We start from the raw sequence: 19,905 nt of genomic DNA on the forward strand, positions 1-19,905 counted from the left end.
AAGGGTTATCCGAGACTTGAAGTAACAAACTGTGTTGGTCACTTGGCAAATTGGACAGGAGGAGCAGTGAAGATATCCATATTGTTCTAAGGACTGGTGGATTGTGTTTTCCAAGGTGTCCCGAGGGTATGAAACAGGTGCGTACAACACCAGGCGCTTCCTGTATAACTATAACTGCCTGCTGCCAGACACAAGATACTGACAATCCCTACAAACAAAACAGCTACTTGAGGATTGATGGATGTTACTGAAAGTACACATCTATCAAAAGTATGAAATTGCTCTCTCTGATTGAATCCTTCATGGAATGAGTTATTTTCATTTGAGTCGAGTTCATAGCACAATGCCTGTTCAGCAGAGATTGACTGGTCTACAACCCTCAGTTGGCTAAAAAGCTAGGTGCCAAAAAGGCACTTTTGCAGTTTTGAGGAGGTGAGTCTCCAAATACTGGCCACAATACCTTTAAACACCCTGGAAGGCTTCCAGGAGACTGCATGGTGGATCAAATTATCTCAGCTATTGCAATTATTCCACTGCTGCTTCAACTTTAATCTTTGGAAGGCATGAAGAGGAACCCAAGACCAGTATGTTCAGCTGAACCTGACTACTCTCAGCTGAAATCAAGAAGAGTGCAGGCTTGAGGACATGTCTTCAAAGTTTTCCCATAGGTTGTCCTTTGGTTTGAGAGGAAAGTCAGTGCCTTCCCTCTGGAGCTCCCTCATAACCTTATTAGTGTTTCTCCTGGGGAAGGTCATCTGTCAATCTAAATATCCTCTGGCATGTAGAACGTCCTCTTGACAAGTCTGTGACGGAGAGTACCTTGCTCTACTTGCTGAACAACAAGGTACCTTCATATTTGCCGATTAGACAGGTGCCATGAGTAAGCAGCAACCACAGCAGTTAGAATGACTGCCTTGCTTTCAGGGTGCATCTTAAGACAAAATAGATTCAATTAAGAGGCTCAACAATTTCTTGAAAAACCATTCCACCTCTGTCTGACATGGTTCTGAAGGAGAAGGACCCTCCCATCCTAACAAGTTCCCCAAAGTAGAGTTAGTTACTCTCCTGAAATCCTGAAAGAAAGGCTGCCACACGAGTTTTCCTTAGTGGGAACCATGTGCACATGCTTCAATTCTGGATAACCCTGGCACTGCCCAAGGATTCACACAATCATGCACCTACAGATTGTCACAATACCCAGTAGCACATGAACGTTCTGTCTGCATTTGCACAACCAGGGGAACAAGTAGAAGGTGGGGACAGAGAGAGGACAGTCTGGGAGAGAGGCCCAGAAAAGATTTAGCAACATCAAAGGAGGAGCAATATTCACAAAAAAATCAACAAATGACTTTCGGCCTCCCTCTGCTGCTGCCAAACCTCTTTACTGCAAAGGTTGCTTATTTGGCCACACCTTGCAAGACCTACCACTGCAGAATAACAAAGCTGATTACACTAACTTTAAGGATATAAGCAGCCAAACACTCACTTCTGTTATTCAGTTTTCTTGTTTCAATCTGTGCTCAACAAGAAAACAAAGACCATACATACAATAAAAAAAATTTGAAAGCTTCAATTTGATGGTCAGTCAAGAGAAGAATACAGAGGTGCTTTCAATTGGCTGTGGCTGAAGAATTGCTGCCTTGCAGTGGGGCAGTAGGTATTTCTTCCCCTCACCTGCCCACCTCCAAATAATGTTTGTTACCCCAACCTCCAAATAATGTGTTACCAAGTTTTTTATTAGCTTTTTTCATGTCCTCCAGTGGAGTACTCCAACATAAAAGGCGATTGTTTGTACAGTATTTTTGCTACAACAATCAATGGATAATAAAGAAAAAATAGATTTTCAATTTTATTTAAAACTACCAAAAATCAACTATGGAAAAAACTTAGGCACTTACAAGATTTCCTCAAAAATTGGTCCCAGACATTCACAAGTTTCACATATGAAATGCAGAAAAAAAAAAAAAAAAAACAGAGAATACCTAATACTAAGTGGTTGTGCACTATACAATTTGGCACCTTATGTTGTGAGGGAGATCCTGGGCGATAAGAGCTTACAAACTTGTACTTTTGAACTTTTAAAGGGATGGAAACTACAATATTTGGAAGAATCAAGACTTAAAGCTTCAAAAAGAAAAAAGGGAAACACTGCAGGGAATATTATTGTTTTCTCTTTCACCCATTCCTCCCATCACCTGTATTTGCTCTTGGTTTGTTGCAAGAATTAAATTGGCCACCAGATTTGTAAAGGAATTCTCACACCTAACATTTTTATATAACCCATATTAAGGGTATTAGAAATTAGTGTTTTTTTCAAAATTTAAAGTTGTATGAATAGTGAAAATCCCTTTCTGATTTAATAATTCTTGATTACTTTTTTTTTTTTACAATTAAGGCACTTTTTTTGAATGGGGAGTTTGTTGTTTTGTTAGGAGTTACTTATATAAATTCATTAGAAGGGCTATAATCCTTTACATTTTAAACCATTCCCATTTCATAAGTACTTTTTTTATTTTTCTCATTACTTCAGTCATACGAGGACATACGCCATAAGGAATCCATTCCTCAACACTGGAGTGTGACGGAATGAGTCAAGACCTGAATACCAGGCTTTATAATTTAAGTAAGAGTGAGATCAAGACAAATCAGCTATTCTAGACCATTTCCAATCTTTACGTAACCTTCTAGCCCAGGTGCATGTCCACATTTGACTCTAGACCCCAAAGGAACTAAGGTCAGGTTGAACTCGACTCAAAACCCACCATGAAAGCAGTTATCATAGCATAGTAAAAAAATTTATGAAATAAATAAAATTGTGGAAAATTTACAAATTCCATGTCCTGTGACTAGAACATTATTCAAAGCATTACTTCTGCATCTGGGGGGTTTCCAAGCACTGCCTGATCTTTCTGACCATAGTCTTTAAAATTGTTTGTTTCCCATCACTGCAAGAATTCCAACTGTGTGAACAGAGCATCACCTTTATGATGTTATTATTTTCATTATTTTACACCCACCCACCAAATTGGGTCTAGCATCAATTTAGTAAAGGACGAGGTTGCTCTACCGCTACACTAACTGCTAATTCTGCAAACATACTACACCTAACTACTATGTAACTGCAAAACTAGATCTAGCCTACTCAAAAATCAGTCTAAATTTACCACTACCTGCTAACATTTGAGCCTATGTGTAAGGAATTCACTGCCTTACTTATAACAACCTCGCCTTTAACTTGATACCATTTTAATATTTGGCATCAGCTTTAGAGATATTCCTAAAGCTTCACCGAATAATTCTTTTCAACTAAAACTCTGCATATCTTATTGCTTCACCAAGATTCATTTTGCCACATCTAGGTGCACCTGAACACTTTCAAAGAAAAAATGAGACCAGGAAATGGGGACAAAAAGTTAAGATACCATGGGAGAGAGGAAATGAGAGAAATAATTTAAATAAAATACATAAATAATAATAAAAGATAAGTTGGTCCCCTAAATTACACTGAGATCTGTATGCACTTATGAAAGTGTTACAAATAACAAATGCAATAAAATTCACCATTTGTGACGGCAAGTCGGAGTTCATAACCTAGTCATTCTCACACAGTCACATTATTAGTAAGAAGTGGCTGAGCAATGGAAGTGGTCAATTTATCAAGAGAAACTTCAATGCAACATTTTGCTGCTCAGCAACATCTTAATTGGTGAAGAAACAAAAACTGTTTAGTGAGATGAAAACAGCACCATACCAGCAGCTGCAATAACAACTCACTGACAGAAAGAAATTTTACCAAAAACTTTTGTGGAACAACTCTATTGTCAGCCATGGTTGGTTAATCATGTAAAAAGAATTAACAAATGACAAAATTACTGATTAACATACTGGCTAATAATTCAATTTATAAAAGTGCTTTTCCCTCAAATTAACCAATCACTGTTGACAATGGGATCTAACTCCGCCTTCATGGGGACTCCGCTCCTTCGGACACCTGAACGTTTGATAGAAGATTTAAAACCAATTAAATTGTTTTATGTCGATTTCCAAGTAAAAAGTTTCTGAATATATCCTTAACGTTATACTCGCAAGTAGAAATCAGGTGCCCTGGAGGAGGCCGCCTATGACCTACACTAAGCTACGTGTATACTGTCAATATATACACTACAGAGCTGGACTTCCTGTCATGCTCTATATGCTCTGCCCTTTCACATCTACCAGGTTTAATCAAGAAGACCATAAATGATCAGCAATAACAAAGAAGTGAAAAGTAACCTAGTGAAAATTTGTACTATCAGAATTTAAGAAGTAGAGGTAAAAATAAAAAAAAAATAAAATATAACAAGCAACCCAATCTTTAAAACCAATTTCTTGCTCTGAAACTGTCAATTTTACTTCAAGGGTGAAAGTCTGCTGCTGTTCCGATTAAAGTAAAATCACTTGGACCCCAAAAAGAATTTCTGATTGCTTTGCCAAATAAAAACAATTAGTTCTTACATTCAAACTGACAGTGAAAGAATTATTTTATAGCTTTAAAATAAACCAAGCAGCAGTCTTTTATGCGGCAGAGCGAGTTGATCATGGTGGCTTCGTATCAAAACATGCATGTTGAAGTAACTCCTTGGCTGGGGGTCTCTTTTCACTCTTGATTTCTAGACAGCTGAGTGCCAAGTCACGGGCAGCATCTGACAATGTGTCTGGTACACGTGGAGGTGAAACACTTGATGCAATCTGGAGAAACATAGATTACTGTATTAGTTGAGTTAAAATGAAAAGTTACTGTTACCTTTATGATTCATACTGCATATTACATAAATCACAAAAAAAAAAACTGTATATCAATAACATAAATTTAGACAAAACTGATAAACACTGAATGTTTAATAAAACTGATATGCAGAAATAGCAGATCTCTGGACTCTAATTCAACATTTCATTTGTTAGTAAATACCTTGTACATTAGCTTCAACTGGTTAGAGACATGGTCTGCATCCCAAGGTGGTTTTGTTGTAGCCATTTCAATGACACAACAGCCAACACTCCAGACATCACAGGAACGTCCATAGTCTTCACCTCGTAGAACCTCCGGAGCCATAAAGGCAACAGTACCTAGTAGCTGTCCTTGAAATTCTCCCGTGACAGTAGATTTGCTTGCCATTTTTGCAGCTGTACCAAAATCAGCAATTCTAAGCCACTGGCCAGTACTATCCACCAACAAATTTGCACCTGAAAGAAACATAAAAATGGTCATCAGAGGTACATTTAACCTAAGTGATGTTGAACTAGTGTTACTCATTTGCATAGTTGTGTTGGCACATTTAACTTGCAGAACCCTTCATTTGCATAGTTGTGTTGGCACATTTACCTTGCAGAACCCTAATTATGCATTTTAATAGCTTTTCCTTTACTCTTCAAGTAAAGAAGGGATGCTAAGATAGGTTGTAACTTCCCTTGGTAAGTTCACACACACTAGTTGCTCTTTGCAAGAGGACAGACTACTTCAGAAAAAATATATGCAGATATTTGAAAAGGATAACAAGTATGATTATTATTTGATCTCTTTGACTCTGTCTCTACAAAGATCAGGCACTTATAGAAAAATACTTTTATAATCCTTTTCCTGACCGATTTAAGTGGCAATCTCTAAACGAGATATCAGAATTTAGGGAGTTAGTTTATATGAGGACAAGGTGTAGTAAAATATCAACCAACAAGGATTATTACCACCATCAATTCTCTGAGCAACATGTCATACTGTATTGGAGAGGCATTTAGGAGCTATGATTGGCTAGCCATGAAATTCCATTAGTCAATCTGCAAGGACCAGCACAGACGGGCTTTACACACTATGCTGCTTCAAAACACATTTGGATAAGTGCACAAATAGTCAAGGCAACAACCAGCGATAGTCTTGAAAACCATGTCCGAGGCACTGCAACAGGCTGAGACTGCCCGATATAATGATTCTACATAAAATCAGATAGAGGATAGAGAACTGTTTAGGTAGGGATACAGCTCTTGAGGCAGAGACACAAGGAAGAGAGGGGAAATATAAATTTAGCCAATGTGGTGAATAACATTGTTGTTGATAATTGGGTGACAACAGGGGGACAACAAGAGTAACAAACAGGAGGATGACCAAAGCAATGCCATTTTATTATTATGTGGCAGTTTAACAAGACCACAAAGTCACACTGGTACCTTTCACAGGGTTTACCCAAAGTAGTAACATCTAAAATATACTTCAGTTTACCGCTAAGGCACAATTTTGTTTGTTACAAAAGCATGAACAGCGACCCTTCTCCACTTCTAAAGTTGGAATTGCCTAGTATGAGTAACTTCCAAAAGAATTGGAGGATATTATTGTCATCCCACATTGGTCATGAAATGGTCAAGAGGAAAACTCCTGAGATTATCTCCTACATCTGCTTTTTTCTGTGCTTCAGATGAAGTGAAGTGAATACAGATAACCACATTACTCAAACAGGACTAGAGATATGTCAGGAATAACAAGGAGGCGTAGTCAAGCTCCCAACATCAAAGACAGGGTAGATATATGGAGGACAACAGAAATTATGATGGTTACCTTGTCCTTTGTCTGATGATGATGATGATGATGATGATGAGAGAGAGAGAGAGAGAGAGAGAGAGAGAGAGAGAGAGAGAGAGAGAGAGAGAGAGAGAGAGAGAGAGACTCAGGAAGCTAGATAAATGGAACTTTATTTTTTCAACTGAACTACTACTGCACAGACTTTTCAAGGCAAATGAGTTTAAAAGAGTCACTGCAACCCAAGCAGTGCAAACAACTTATTAGGAAGGAAGGGGAGCTTGACTCCTATTATTCACAAGAGCCAATAAACAAAAAGCCACTGACTGTTCTGTTTTCCAATGCAAGGAATGCTCACAAGAAAGACAGGTGACCAGTTGCTCAGTTGTGATGGGCTGAAACCTCTATTCGAATAAGCCTTTTACATAAAACTTAATAAATTAAAAATCTTATTCTTGCAGGGATACTTTTGTGCCACCTTAATTTAGCTATAACCATATCTGAATACAAATTGTCAATTTCAATGGGATAATCTTTTACCACCTGGATTTAGCCAACACAGAGTTATTTATTACACACAACCAAATGACATTTAATTGAACATCATATTGCATTCTCTATATTGACTGGATTGCCAGCAGGCCACTGTGTGCATGAATGACTTCAACAGTATGCCAATATCTATGATAAGAAAAGCTAATTTTATGTTCATACTTTTCTTTGGCTAATGTAGGTGCTCATGTTACACAGAAACAACAAAGATTACAAGTTCATATTTAGCATTTACACTACGTATATTTTTTACTCATATTTTGTCTCTTGAAAAGTCTACCTTCCCCCAGCCTTTTATTTTGCTTTCTTCATTACTGGTTAATCTTTTTATAATTCTGACAAGATACAGTACTGTTAATCAAGGGTAAATTTTCCTCATTTACTACGTATATTTCAATTCACTAGGATTTCTTCATTTATCTTTGCATGTATCTTTTATCTTTCTAGAAATCTTATTAACAGTACTTCAAGATACATTTAGGTTTACCACTGGACCACTTAAGGTTATGCTAGGCCTGGAAATTTTACAATTTTACAAGATGAAAAAAAATTCAGAAGATACAAACCTTTGAGATCTCGGTGCAGAATTTTATTGTCGTGGAGGTAGGCTAATCCTGCTAATACCTGCCGGGTGTACTTCAAGATAACATGTTCTGAAAACTTTCCATACTTGTCCAACATAGTGGCTACAGATCCCCCAGCCATCCATTCAGTGAATACAGAAAACGATGTTGTGTGCCTGCAAGCACCTAAGAGTCGTACAATGTTTGCATGTCTAAGACGTGACATGATCAAGATCTCCTCTTCTACAGAAGCCTCTACCCTCCCTTGTTCTTCCTCACTATTTCTACAAAAAGATACTTGTTTAACAGCCATAAGTGTTCCTGTGCGTACATCCCGTGCTTGGTAGCAAGTAGAAAAGGCACCAGTTCCTAGCAGAGGTCCTCTAACCCAATCCCGACCTTCCTCGTACTGTCCACCCTCCACATTCTGAAATAATTTTAAAAGGTGTAAAATACAGGGAACCAAGCCTGCGTAATAAGCTTCTCACAATAATATTAAAGAGCAAAACCATAAAAAAATTATCCTTCTTTGTTGAAAAAATGTATTGTTCTGGTCCTAGCTGTGTATTAACTGCAGTATTTTTACACTAATAAGACTGAAAAAGTTAAGTCTTTACCAAATACATTTCTATACTTGTCATATCATTAGAAGCTGTAAGTTATAAGTAATATAAATAATTATTTATGTGCTAATGGAAAAAATTTGAAGCTTTGGAAGGGTTGACTTCTGTGGCTGACAGACACTTTACATGATAATTATACTGTATAATAATACTCTACGATAAATGCACCATAGACTGCTGCATAACTGATAACCACTGGACTTACCTGCTCATAAGGGTGTAAGGCATCATCAAGGTGAGCTGGAAGAAGATCAAGACCCGGGATAACAGGCAGTGGTGCTTCCTGAGCAGTCCATGGATCTTCCACCTGCTTGGATCCGGGCTCATTATACCCAAACAGTGGTGCACTTTCTCGAACAGGTGTAGAATTAGGTGCTGTTGGTGTTGCAGGGCTGCTGACTACATCTTTAAAGGAAAACTGAGGAGGGGCAATGGATTTAAGAGGTGTCTGAGGAGAAACGTCTAAAGCATCACCATGGCTTTGGGAGAGACCACCTCTATTCAGAGAGCCTCCAATTTTTAAGGGGCTCCAGTGATGATGTCTCTGGTGCTGCTGCATAGGAGAATCAATGAAGTTTTGTACAAAGAAAGACATATCCTGTTTTGTTTTAGTTTTATGGTAGAGTCGTAATTTTGCCTGTTTCTCTTTAAACTTTGTTTCAAAACTATCTAGCGGCAGATGCGTGGGTCTTGGTGGGGATGATGTTGGAGAGCCCGTTGGGGGTCCCTTAGGTGATCTTTCAATATCCTTTTTAGTTGGAGAACTCAGTATTGGCTGACGAGCTGGGGATTGTGAGGAAGACCTAAGGGCAGAAAACATTCTAGACGGAGAGTGTGAAACAGAACGAACTAATCTGGGACCCGTGGTGTCTCCAAGATCCCATGTGCCAAGACTCAATTTTCCCTCTATTCTTGCAAGGGAGGATTTACGATCACTATGCTGACCTTGCATAGACCGAAGTCTCCGTTTGAGCCGCATCTGCAATGACACATCAAGTTTTGCCAACATATCACAAACTTGGTGGAACACAGCAGGTTCTGCTGCAGCAAATCGAGCTCCACAAATATATACACGACGAGCCAATTTACTTACTGTAGCATGACTGCTACCAAGTGCCTTAAAAGCAAACTCAACAACAGTCATGAGGCGGTCATAATTTTGTAATTTATATCCTGATTCCGATGGCTGCAAAGGTACATACTGCATTTGAAACTCTGATGGAAATTCATCAACAAGACGATCAAGGACGCACAGCCTTCCCAGAAGCCATTGCCATGGAGCCTCTGAAGGTGGGGTATCATCCAAAATGCAGGAAAGAACATACGAGATGGCCCCCAGACCAGGTGTTGATGATGGAGTCACCTGAGTGCCCAAGGCCAATTCACCTTCTTGGCCTCGACATAGTTCCAATATGGAGTCAACGCTGATTTGTGACGTACGTCGGTTACCATCAGCACACTTAAGAAGTAACGTGTGAACTAGTGGACGGAACAATTCTTGAAGTGCTGTCACTTCACTTCCCCCTGATGGACTCAAATGTGATAACAGCACTCGCACACATCGCAAACATGCCAGGTACACTTTGTAAACAGGGTCATTCGCCACCTGGGCGAGAATATTAGCACAACAATGAATTACTTGGTGTCTCTTCTCTTCACCTGTAACCAACCTATCCCAATGTAAAACTTTAACCACCTGCAAAAAATGGAAAGGCATTAGTTATTATAAAGGTTCATGAATTTGTAAGTCATTTAAAAGCAATTACTGAGAAATCTTTTCAAAAGAATGATATTTACTGAACTGCTATGACTCTCTCATTGCAGAAAGTAAAAAGTGTGTAACAATAATAAATGAACAATTACAATACCTCATGTGCAAGTCTTCTTAAGCCAGTTTCCCTTACAGCCCAGTCACGTGAAAACAGACAGGCAACGAGTTCCTTGCCAAACACATTGACCCAACTAGCAGCAGTAGATTCATGTTCAGCTGGAATTGGCTCACTTCTGGGAAGTGGAACGGCTTCTTCCGAGGCACTTGCTACTATGGCCGCTGAGACTTCACCTGTTTATGTTCAATAAAGTTAATATGAGTTAAAAATGTACCAATTATACTTAAAATGCAAGTATAAATTGGAAAGGCATTCAATACTATTGTGACACCATACATTAAATGTGAACTGTTCTAAAGTTCAAAAGAAGTGGTTACAAACTAGATTCAACAGTTTTCTATAAATACTAATACTGTATTTAAGATTCTCACTGTTCAAAAATGGTGTGAACTAAACCATCATTTTTCAAGATATTTCTAATGTTCTCCTGGGTTAAACATAGCCATAAATTTAAAAAAATGATCTATGAAATGCCCGCATATTTTCAAACCTGACAGGAAATGCACAAACCTTTCACAGTGGGTGGATAGGCTGACCCCAAAATCCCAAAATTTGGGCCCCCACCAGGGGACGAATAAGCAGAATCAGCGTAAGGTGAATGAGTGTGGGGGTACGCCGATGTCAACGATCTTGTCATTAAACCCAATGACGTTGGGCTCTGACGACCACTGCTGCAAATGCCTGTAAAAGGAAAACCTTTCTATGAAAAAGACATTCCACAGAGACCTAAAATTAAATAAGAGAGGAATATCAAGTGTATTTATAATAAGCAATTATAAATGACCAATAAACAGTATTTGAAGAATTGGTGAATGAATGACTTCATCAATCCAAATCAGGTAACTTTAGCTTTCAACTAACCTGAGAAACTTGCACTCATCAGAGGGAAAGCATAGTCAGGTGCCAGGGGTGGGGATCTGGCAGCTGTGTTCGAGGTAGTAACATGTGAAGAGCGTGTGATAGAAGTACTCCCAAGAGTTGGTGTAAGTCTTGGGTGGTGCTTGAGAGGCCACGGTGACCTGCAGAGGGGGCACAGGACAGGCTGCCCTTGAGCCTTTCGGTCATCTGCCCAAACAGCCATGCAGTGTTCGTGAAGGAAATTGTGGCAGCCTGTCTCACACATGACCAGGCTCTCTCCCTCAACCATACACATAAGGCAGATGGGGCACAAGGAATCTTCATCCCTATTCAAAAGAGTAAAAGTCATTTTTAGGTAGAAAATGATAAAATTTAAATGACACATAATTCAATCCTATCCACGGCATCTTTGAAACATTGTAACTCTGATCATTCAAGAAGTTCATTTTTAGCATACCCATTAGTGGGGTCTGAACTTGAAGATGGTTGACCCGTCGGCGTTGAAGGGCTTGAGCGTCCACCTTTTGCCCTTGAAGACTGGGGTCCTGCAACACCAGTGCTTCCACTCTGCCTTCTCTCTCGAGCCCGCACAGCCTTCTTTAGACGCTCTTCATATGCAGTCATTAACTGCTCAATCTGAAAAAAAAAATTGTTAAATATATCTGCTGAGCTATCCAACTATCCAATGGTTTAACATCTGTTGAGCTATCTTAAAAGTGCATTTTATCAACTAAGTGGTCTTGGATTACAAATCAAGGATTTTGGTCTGATGTCTGCCATGCTATCTGAAAAAGCACTAGGGCACCATATTCCTGATCTTTCATTACTAATCAAGAAACGTGTCCCGTCTAGCAAAGAGAATGTAACGACACTGACAAGCATTCAAAGGACTTTCATAACCATTTATGACTGCTTTAGCAGCAATGCTATCTTGAAGGGACAAATTCATATACAGTACCATAGTTTCACTTTATCTGGTGCTGCTGCACAATTAAACACCAGAGTATTGTTTCAAATATGTGAGGACCGTACAAAAAAGGAGGCTTTAAAATACGCAAGAGAAGGGCAGCAGGCTGCAAAGACCTTTCTTGAGAGAAGTCCACTTGCATCTATAAGAAAACTCAATAAGGATACCATTGCTTCAGTTCACAAAGAGAACTATAAAATGTACATGATTCAATGAGGCGATATTGAGAAATGAAACTCTCAGGTTAAAATGATTAATGTGCACATCAAAGTTTCCCCATTTTAATTTCTCGTGCGAAGCCCTGCGAACTGACAGATGCTGTGAAACCTGTCACATACCAGACACTGGGATTCGGTTAAATGGCATCATGCCTTCACGTATGAGTCAGTGTTGCGAACGACTGGATTACACAGGAGTGTTAAATAGCACTGCAAGAACTGCAACACAATACGTGGATGCGATTAACGCACTGTGATTTAACTACCGTTAAGCAAAATGTCTGGTGGTTAAGGGATAAGATAACTGCTCGCAGACTCCTCCTCCTTTAGTTATTAATACGTTTTCTATGAAAGGCAAACATCGGTGGTCAAATGAAAAAACAAAATCACATTACGGGTTCTGCTTTGATCATCCTATCATGGTGATGCTGATGGTCAAGTAATTTGCTCCTTCTAACCAACTACCCACCAGAAGAAACAGCAGAGCTCCAGTGGCGTAGTTTACATACAGATCTCATCTAAAGGCTGCCATGCGTGTCACCAAAGAGGCACCGCGAGATTAACACTCCATCTCATTCAAACAGACGCTCTAAAACTTCCTTTACTAACGCGAAAGGATACATAATAACACGGACAGGCTTGCGTTAAAGTTGCCTTTCCTATGACGATATCACGTTCCAATCTTTAAGTCTTTCACTTCTCTCCTTATGAATGAAGCAAATTTTCTTCAGTGAATAATAGGCCCAGAAAACTAATCAGGAATGGCAGTCTAAATAATTTTTTTTTTATCCCAGCTTCTCGGGGAGCACGAGTTTACACAAAGACCCTGCCTGAAAACCACTTTCCTTTTGTTCAAAATCCATTTCCTAGTGCTTTGTTTCGAGATTTCTTAATAGCTTTTATAGTTTAACTCCTGACGCGTCCTGACAAAGATTATACAAATGCATAAAAACACACCCAAATATACAAATATAAATAAATACACAACAAACAAAATTCTGCTATTGCTCTCGATGTATTCTGATGTAACATGGCCTACCTCAAAATCTTTCAAACATCCTGCCATTAGAACTGGATCGGCTTCAGGAACTTGAAGAACTCTCACCATCACAAACAGGACATGAACACAGTAAGGACCATGACCACAGGAGCACGTCTGCGAATGAAAAGAGGGAAACATTATAACGACAACTCCTAAGAAATACATGTACAATATATTCAAAAACTCTGTTGGGAGACAATTATCCACTTCATATGAGACTTCTGGGAAAATAAAAACAAGACATATTTAATATAGGACAACTTTTATATATGCACATACACGCGCGCGCACGCGCACACACACATATATATATATATATATATATATATATATATATATATATATATATATATATATATATATATATATATATATATATATATATATTACGTGGTTGTATGAACCGGCTAATGTTTTGTATGCAATGTGCACAGGAGTTCATCCACGATTAAGCAGTTTAAGTATGAATGTGGCAGTGATCATTATCTTTTCTTCTCCCAGGAACCACCCCGTGCGAGAGGAAACATGTGACACTACACACGCAAACACATTTAACTTACGAAGGATATTTTACTAAGCACTACACTGCATAACCGTTTAAGCAAATGAATGCTGTAAAGTTATGTAAAAGACGAGCATTGGTACAAAAAAAAAAATGGGTCATCTCTCCTACAATACAATGCTAAATGAAAATAGAACAAGCATATATGTAAGTATGGTTAAAACTGAACTGATCTCTAAGCACATATAAAATACATATTAAATTACTGGCATAAATTATAAAGTTGCAGTTGTAAAACATACATCCATAAAGCGACAGTGAGAGAGAGAGAGAGAGAGAGAGAGAGAGAGAGAGAGAAATGGAAGTATTCGAATAAAAACGACAGGCATTCCCACCAGGCAAGACTACAACTCAAAAGATTAGCCTTGTCATCTGCTGAGCCCCTGAAGAGATCAACTGAAACACGACGGATTCAACGCCAAGCACTGGCCAGTGCCACCCCACACATACCAATGTCATCCCGACCACAGACTACTACTTGCGTACAATTACACAAGTGCTTTGTCTACAAGGAAGAGGGTCAGTTTACCTAAAGGAGAACTGCATTATGAACACACACTCGCGCACGATGTATGACTCTGGCAGTGCGTTTAGTCTCTCTCTCTCTCTAGTCATACCTCTCTCTCTCCTTCTCATATATATATATATATATATATATATATATATATATATATATATATATATATATATATATATATATATATATATATATATATATATATATTTTATATATACATATATATATATATATATATATATATATATATATATATATATATATATATATATATATTTACAAAGTATTAAAAGTTTCTAACAATATGCCATGGGTGTTTACAAACCATGCATATTTTTGCTACACGGTAGCAAGTTCTAAATTACAGTTTCAAATAGCAAGTTCTAAACTGAAGTAAGAACTTGTTAGGAACTACTGAACTACTTTAAGAATAAATTAATGAAAAAACTAATGGCCCGCAAAATTCACACACACAAATTTTAATCCGTTTGGATTTACATGTAAAGAAAATAAATCAGTCAATTGTATTACTACCTTCTAGAACATGAGCAGACATTCCTACGGAACAAGCTAATGAGGTTATTAATTTGCTGCGCAAGCTTTCAAGAAATAAAAGGGTAATGCACGAACTAGCAAAAACTACGACCAAGTACGGTAAAATTTAATAATGGACAAGTCTGGCCACGGCCACTAAGATTAACAAACATTTTATTGTATTTTAACCAAGCCCACTTACAAGAATAAAAGGCAAAATGAAAGGTAAATATTTACTGGCGAATGTCTATTGTGTTGCCTTAGCAACACATTCAGAAGAGTAAGCTACTGGTTACAGGATTTGCCGATTAGTGTGGAACCCCGGCTCAATGCTTCCCGAGAAAACAGTGATAATGAAATGACATGATTTCGCAATGTCTGAGTCCAGTCTGTCAGAAGCCGATTAGTGTTGCTAAAAATACTAAGTTTAATTGAATGCTAATCTATTCAATATCCCCTTCGACGCTTGAAAAAGATACCAACGTTCGTAAATAACGAGAGAAAAATTCACCTATTTTTTTTTCAGGAGATTTAATAAAGTTTCCAATGCTTCCAAGCAGCGTTATTGGCTGTTTTTTTCCTGTTCTTTTAATTCCTCTGACGACTCTGCTTCTCCAATACCAGATGGGAATTGTTTTTCGTTGTTTTGTTTAGTACTGAGGGTATATCTAATTTTGCAATCACACATGGCATGGCAAGTGGACGATACATCCCACCCCCCTTTCTCTCTCTCTCTCTCTCTCACACACACACACACACACGAAGACACGACGCCTATTCGACACAATTTTTTTCACCTAGCGACAGCAATTCCAAAACGAATCTTTCTAATTTTTATATATCGTTTGCACCTCCATGCAAATGCTTAACTTCCAAATAAATACGCACCACAGGAGACACAACAGGACAACGCAAAGACCGCAAATTAATTGAAGATTCTATTACCATCCATAATTACCATTCTGGCGATGCTCCATAGAAGGATTCGGGCGACCTTACGATCCCACAGAAATCCACTTTCTCCTCCATAACACACGAACCAGGAAAAACCCGACAGATCAGTCAATTTCGGTTTATCGTCAACAGAAGCGTGAGTCTACGGTTACCCTAATGCATCTACTCTTTTTCCGAAGTTCCCAAGAACCATCAACAAATGCCTTCTATATTTAAAACGGGTCCTTTTTATCACGGGCATCATCGTATCTGCTGCAGCCTATTCGTAGCTCTCTACCCTTGACAATTTGACTAGCCGTCTAAAAATGGTGCGAACTTCCCAAATAGGGTGGTCAAGGAGTCTCGTGACGTCACTCGTTGCGCTGAGCCCCGCTGGCGAGAACCAGAATTTCCACGCGATTTGGATATTTCACTTACTTTTCACAGGTAGGATAGACCAATAACGCTATGTAATCGAGTTGCCAGGAAAGTTCCACGACTATCGTTAAAATTTGACCCAAGATGGTGCTGATACGTAACACTTCCTTCAACAGTCAAATACCCACACATACTCGTACAATCAAGAGATATGTTCAGAATGACTTGCTTCTACCAAATTAAGTAATGACTACACAAAACAATTAAAAACTGATAATAGTTTTTTGAACATGACTTCTGCCTGCATGGAAATAGGAACGCAAAAGGTTCTCAAAATTATATCCGGTAAAACAAAAAATAAATTCCAATGGTAAATACCATCATGATAGCAAGAGAGTATCAATACCAACTATGCTTACGAAAAAAAGAAATTCAGTTCACTCCACATAACTAAAGGACAAAAACATGCATTCAAGGCTTTCATTGCTACAGGAAGAGAAATTCAGTCATCGTCTAGGTCTAGGAACTTCATTTTTCGAAGCAGACTTTTAACTATATAACAAACAATTGTACGCACACGCGCGCACACACAAACACACACATACATATATATTATACATACACATATTTATAAGGCAAGTTACTGTGATGTATATATAAGGCCATCCGAAGTACGTGATGCTATCCCATTTTTTTTAGACAATGCAGTATGAAGACATTTAGGACACTATAAAAAATCTTTGGCTAAGAATGTTGAAAATTATCGTGCCTGGGGAACCAACACAACAAGCACTATACTTTCACGTAAATGATTTACATAATCAAATGTGCTAAAATTGTTGTCAGTCGCCAATGAAAAATATAAATCAGGATTTTTTTACAAAATTTTCTAGAACCTAAATATTCCCAGTCATATAACATAAATATATTCCATGGTGTATCAAGGCCAATGTCTTCTTTCTTTGTTAGATTAAAGGAAAGCTTTCTTTCTTGTCCTCTTTAAGTGAAAGGACCTTCTCCAGGTGTACCAGGCTTCCTGTTAATCAACAGGGCCATTGTTTTCCCTTCCTTTTTTTTGCCAAAATAAATAACAATGAGCTAACAAAGGAAAAACTGAGTACAAAAAAGAAAGGTAAATATGAAGGCTTGAGAACCCTGTTCAGATCAGCTCCCTTTTTTTAAGGGTTACTGCTGTCTAGAAATATATATATATATAATATATATATATATATATATATATATATATATATATATATATATATATATATATATATATATATATATATATACATACATACATGTATATATATACATGTATATACATACATACATATATATATATATATATATATATATATATATATATATATATATATAGAGAGAGAGAGAGAGAGAGAGAGAGTGTGTTCAAGCACGATTCAACAGTCATTAGTATAAAAATTCCAGTGACTGCTAGCGTTATTTTTCCAGGAGAAACTGTATAACACTGCATACCGCCTATAAAAAATTAATATCCAGGAAACGAGAGTGCATGCACAATACGGGTTAACGGCACAGGGTGTGTCAGGTGGTTTGACGTGCAGCTAATGAGCCTTCTTTAGGGTTCAAATATGATTCAGAAGTAAAAATCTGAATGGGGTCGTGGACTCTGCGTTGTTTTTTCTCTAGGGGCCACCCCTTGTTAGGGGAAAACCGCTTAGTGTTTGGAAAAATGAAGCATAATATATATACAAAGGACAAAATTTTTCGACAAAGTGTACGTATACGCGCATAAATTCGTTCAAACACTGTATCTGTATTTATTTTTCCGTGGACACCGCCAACATGAAAGGCCCAGAGACCCAGTAGTTCCTTCGATGTTATTCTTACACTACACAAACAGGGCGGCCACCCTAAAACAAACAAAAGATAAGATTCAGCCCGAGCAGCGCCACCAGTTTCGCTCAACATGAGTCTTTTTTTTTTCTGGTGGCGCGCGCGCGTTCGGCAGCGCCACTCTCGATACACATATCACTAAACACATCTTCACTTTGTGCTCTACCCAAAAATTATGAATAGGATTTGCATCATAGTCACCGTTTCATTATCTGCCAATCGCTAGGACATCAATCGCCGAGATACCAAATAGAATATTGATTAAATACAAAAATAAATAAATTAAAAAGTGAAGCAATAAATAATTGCAACAACTGGATGTAGCCCTATAAAAAATTACCCCTGGCCAAAAAATTTTTTTTTAATCTATTCTAAAAGAGAAGTTAAATTAGGCTGCTAGAACCAACAACTAAACATTCCAAAGGCCCTCTACCATGCAATGTTGTGAGTCCAGTCCTGAATCTGCAGCAATTTTTTTTTTCTAAGAAAAACTGGCATAATACCTTGACATTTACAAATGAATCATAATTATTCCACATAAAGTGTTAATGAACTATGTCTATAATTATTTTCTAAATGTCAATAGGCGTTGGTGAATTGGAATTTGCGAAGGTTGGCGGGATTTCTATGCGCGAAAACTGATTTGTCCAACACAAAAATCAATTTACATTTCTTTATAACAACCATTAAGTTAAAGATGGGTCAACCTAAAAGAGGCCCCAATTAGCATCCTTAACAAAAGCCATTGCGAAAAATCTATTACTAAAAGTTTCGTACTATTTGCCTTCACAACTGATGACATAATCGTCCAGTTTCAACACCAGGTCATACATACTTAAAACTTAAGGAATGATATCGAGTTAATTTAAAGGAACTAAATTAATCGAGTTTATTTTTTATTAGAACAAAGTTATATATCATCATCCATGGCTCTAATCACACGTAGCCCATCAATACATGGTTAAACTTCCATGCATAACACACACCTATTCAATAACTCATCATCATGTGAACCTAGAAATTGGCCTGGCACTTTCCCAAGCATTACGATAACGGCATTGCTACCAGTACATTAAAATGGCGTGCACATACACCGTTTAAAACTGTTATGAAACCAAACGGACCCTTTCAACGCAGCAGAAGACCGTGAAATCAATTAGATGCCAATATAAGGGAAATGCGGGGTTACATAATACACAGGCTGACCGCATTTGGCGACCAACATCAGATAAAGAACCCGCAACTATCAGCATTCCCTATTATCGTGAAAAGCTCACGGGTAAAAAAAAAGGGGGGGGGGCATCTTAAAACTCGATCATAAAAATGGTTCTTATAAAAAAAAGGATCTTATCACGCAGATCCTATTTCACCCCGAAGAGAAATTTTCTGGACTGGACGCCGTTCCATAATTAGCCGCTCTGAACTGTCTCTTAAGTTACTAACCGACTTTCGTAATCGGGAACGAGTCTCCTGGAAACTGGGGATACTTATTTGGTCGGACCTTCCATTATTAACCCTACCCACTTTTTTTTTTTGCGAGTCATGTTGCACTGGTTACGGAAGTTACGTAACTAACTTATGAACCAACTAAATTTATGTCGTAGACTAGTCCCGTAGTACAAGAGGAGATTAAACCCTTTCCACTGGATGTATATTACGAAAGAAGATAACGAGGATTTGTTCGCAAATCTGGAGGTCAACGAACTAGACAGAGAGAGAGAGAGAGAGAGAGAGAGAGAGAGAGAGAGAGAGAGAGAGATTACATGTAATGGCTCCACCCCTTCGGAGGGTTGGGGCAGAAAGAATGATAAACTTAATCGCTACATTTAAAATCCATTTGCAAGATACCA

At 38.1% G+C, this 19,905-nt stretch overlaps 1 protein-coding gene across 1 annotated transcript in view; it reads right to left on the reverse strand.

Annotated features, from left to right (window-relative positions):
- Positions 1-1,836: 1,836 nt before the first annotated feature.
- Positions 1,837-19,905, reverse strand: part of LOC136831510 (mitogen-activated protein kinase kinase kinase 1-like) — a 133,585-nt gene continuing 115,516 nt past the window's right edge. The window contains exons 5-13 of the mRNA XM_067092052.1: positions 13,254-13,370; positions 11,487-11,665; positions 11,033-11,355; positions 10,682-10,852; positions 10,151-10,344; positions 8,488-9,978; positions 7,663-8,086; positions 4,949-5,223; positions 1,837-4,728 (exon numbers count right to left, since the gene is read on the reverse strand). Coding sequence (XP_066948153.1) covers positions 4,576-4,728; positions 4,949-5,223; positions 7,663-8,086; positions 8,488-9,978; positions 10,151-10,344; positions 10,682-10,852; positions 11,033-11,355; positions 11,487-11,665; positions 13,254-13,370 — 3,327 coding nt within the window. The 3' untranslated portion in view covers positions 1,837-4,575. The remainder of the gene's footprint in view (positions 4,729-4,948; positions 5,224-7,662; positions 8,087-8,487; positions 9,979-10,150; positions 10,345-10,681; positions 10,853-11,032; positions 11,356-11,486; positions 11,666-13,253; positions 13,371-19,905) is intronic.

The sequence above is a fragment of the Macrobrachium rosenbergii genome, chromosome 48 (assembly GCF_040412425.1).
Source record: "Macrobrachium rosenbergii isolate ZJJX-2024 chromosome 48, ASM4041242v1, whole genome shotgun sequence".
Classification (NCBI taxonomy): domain Eukaryota; kingdom Metazoa; phylum Arthropoda; class Malacostraca; order Decapoda; family Palaemonidae; genus Macrobrachium; species Macrobrachium rosenbergii.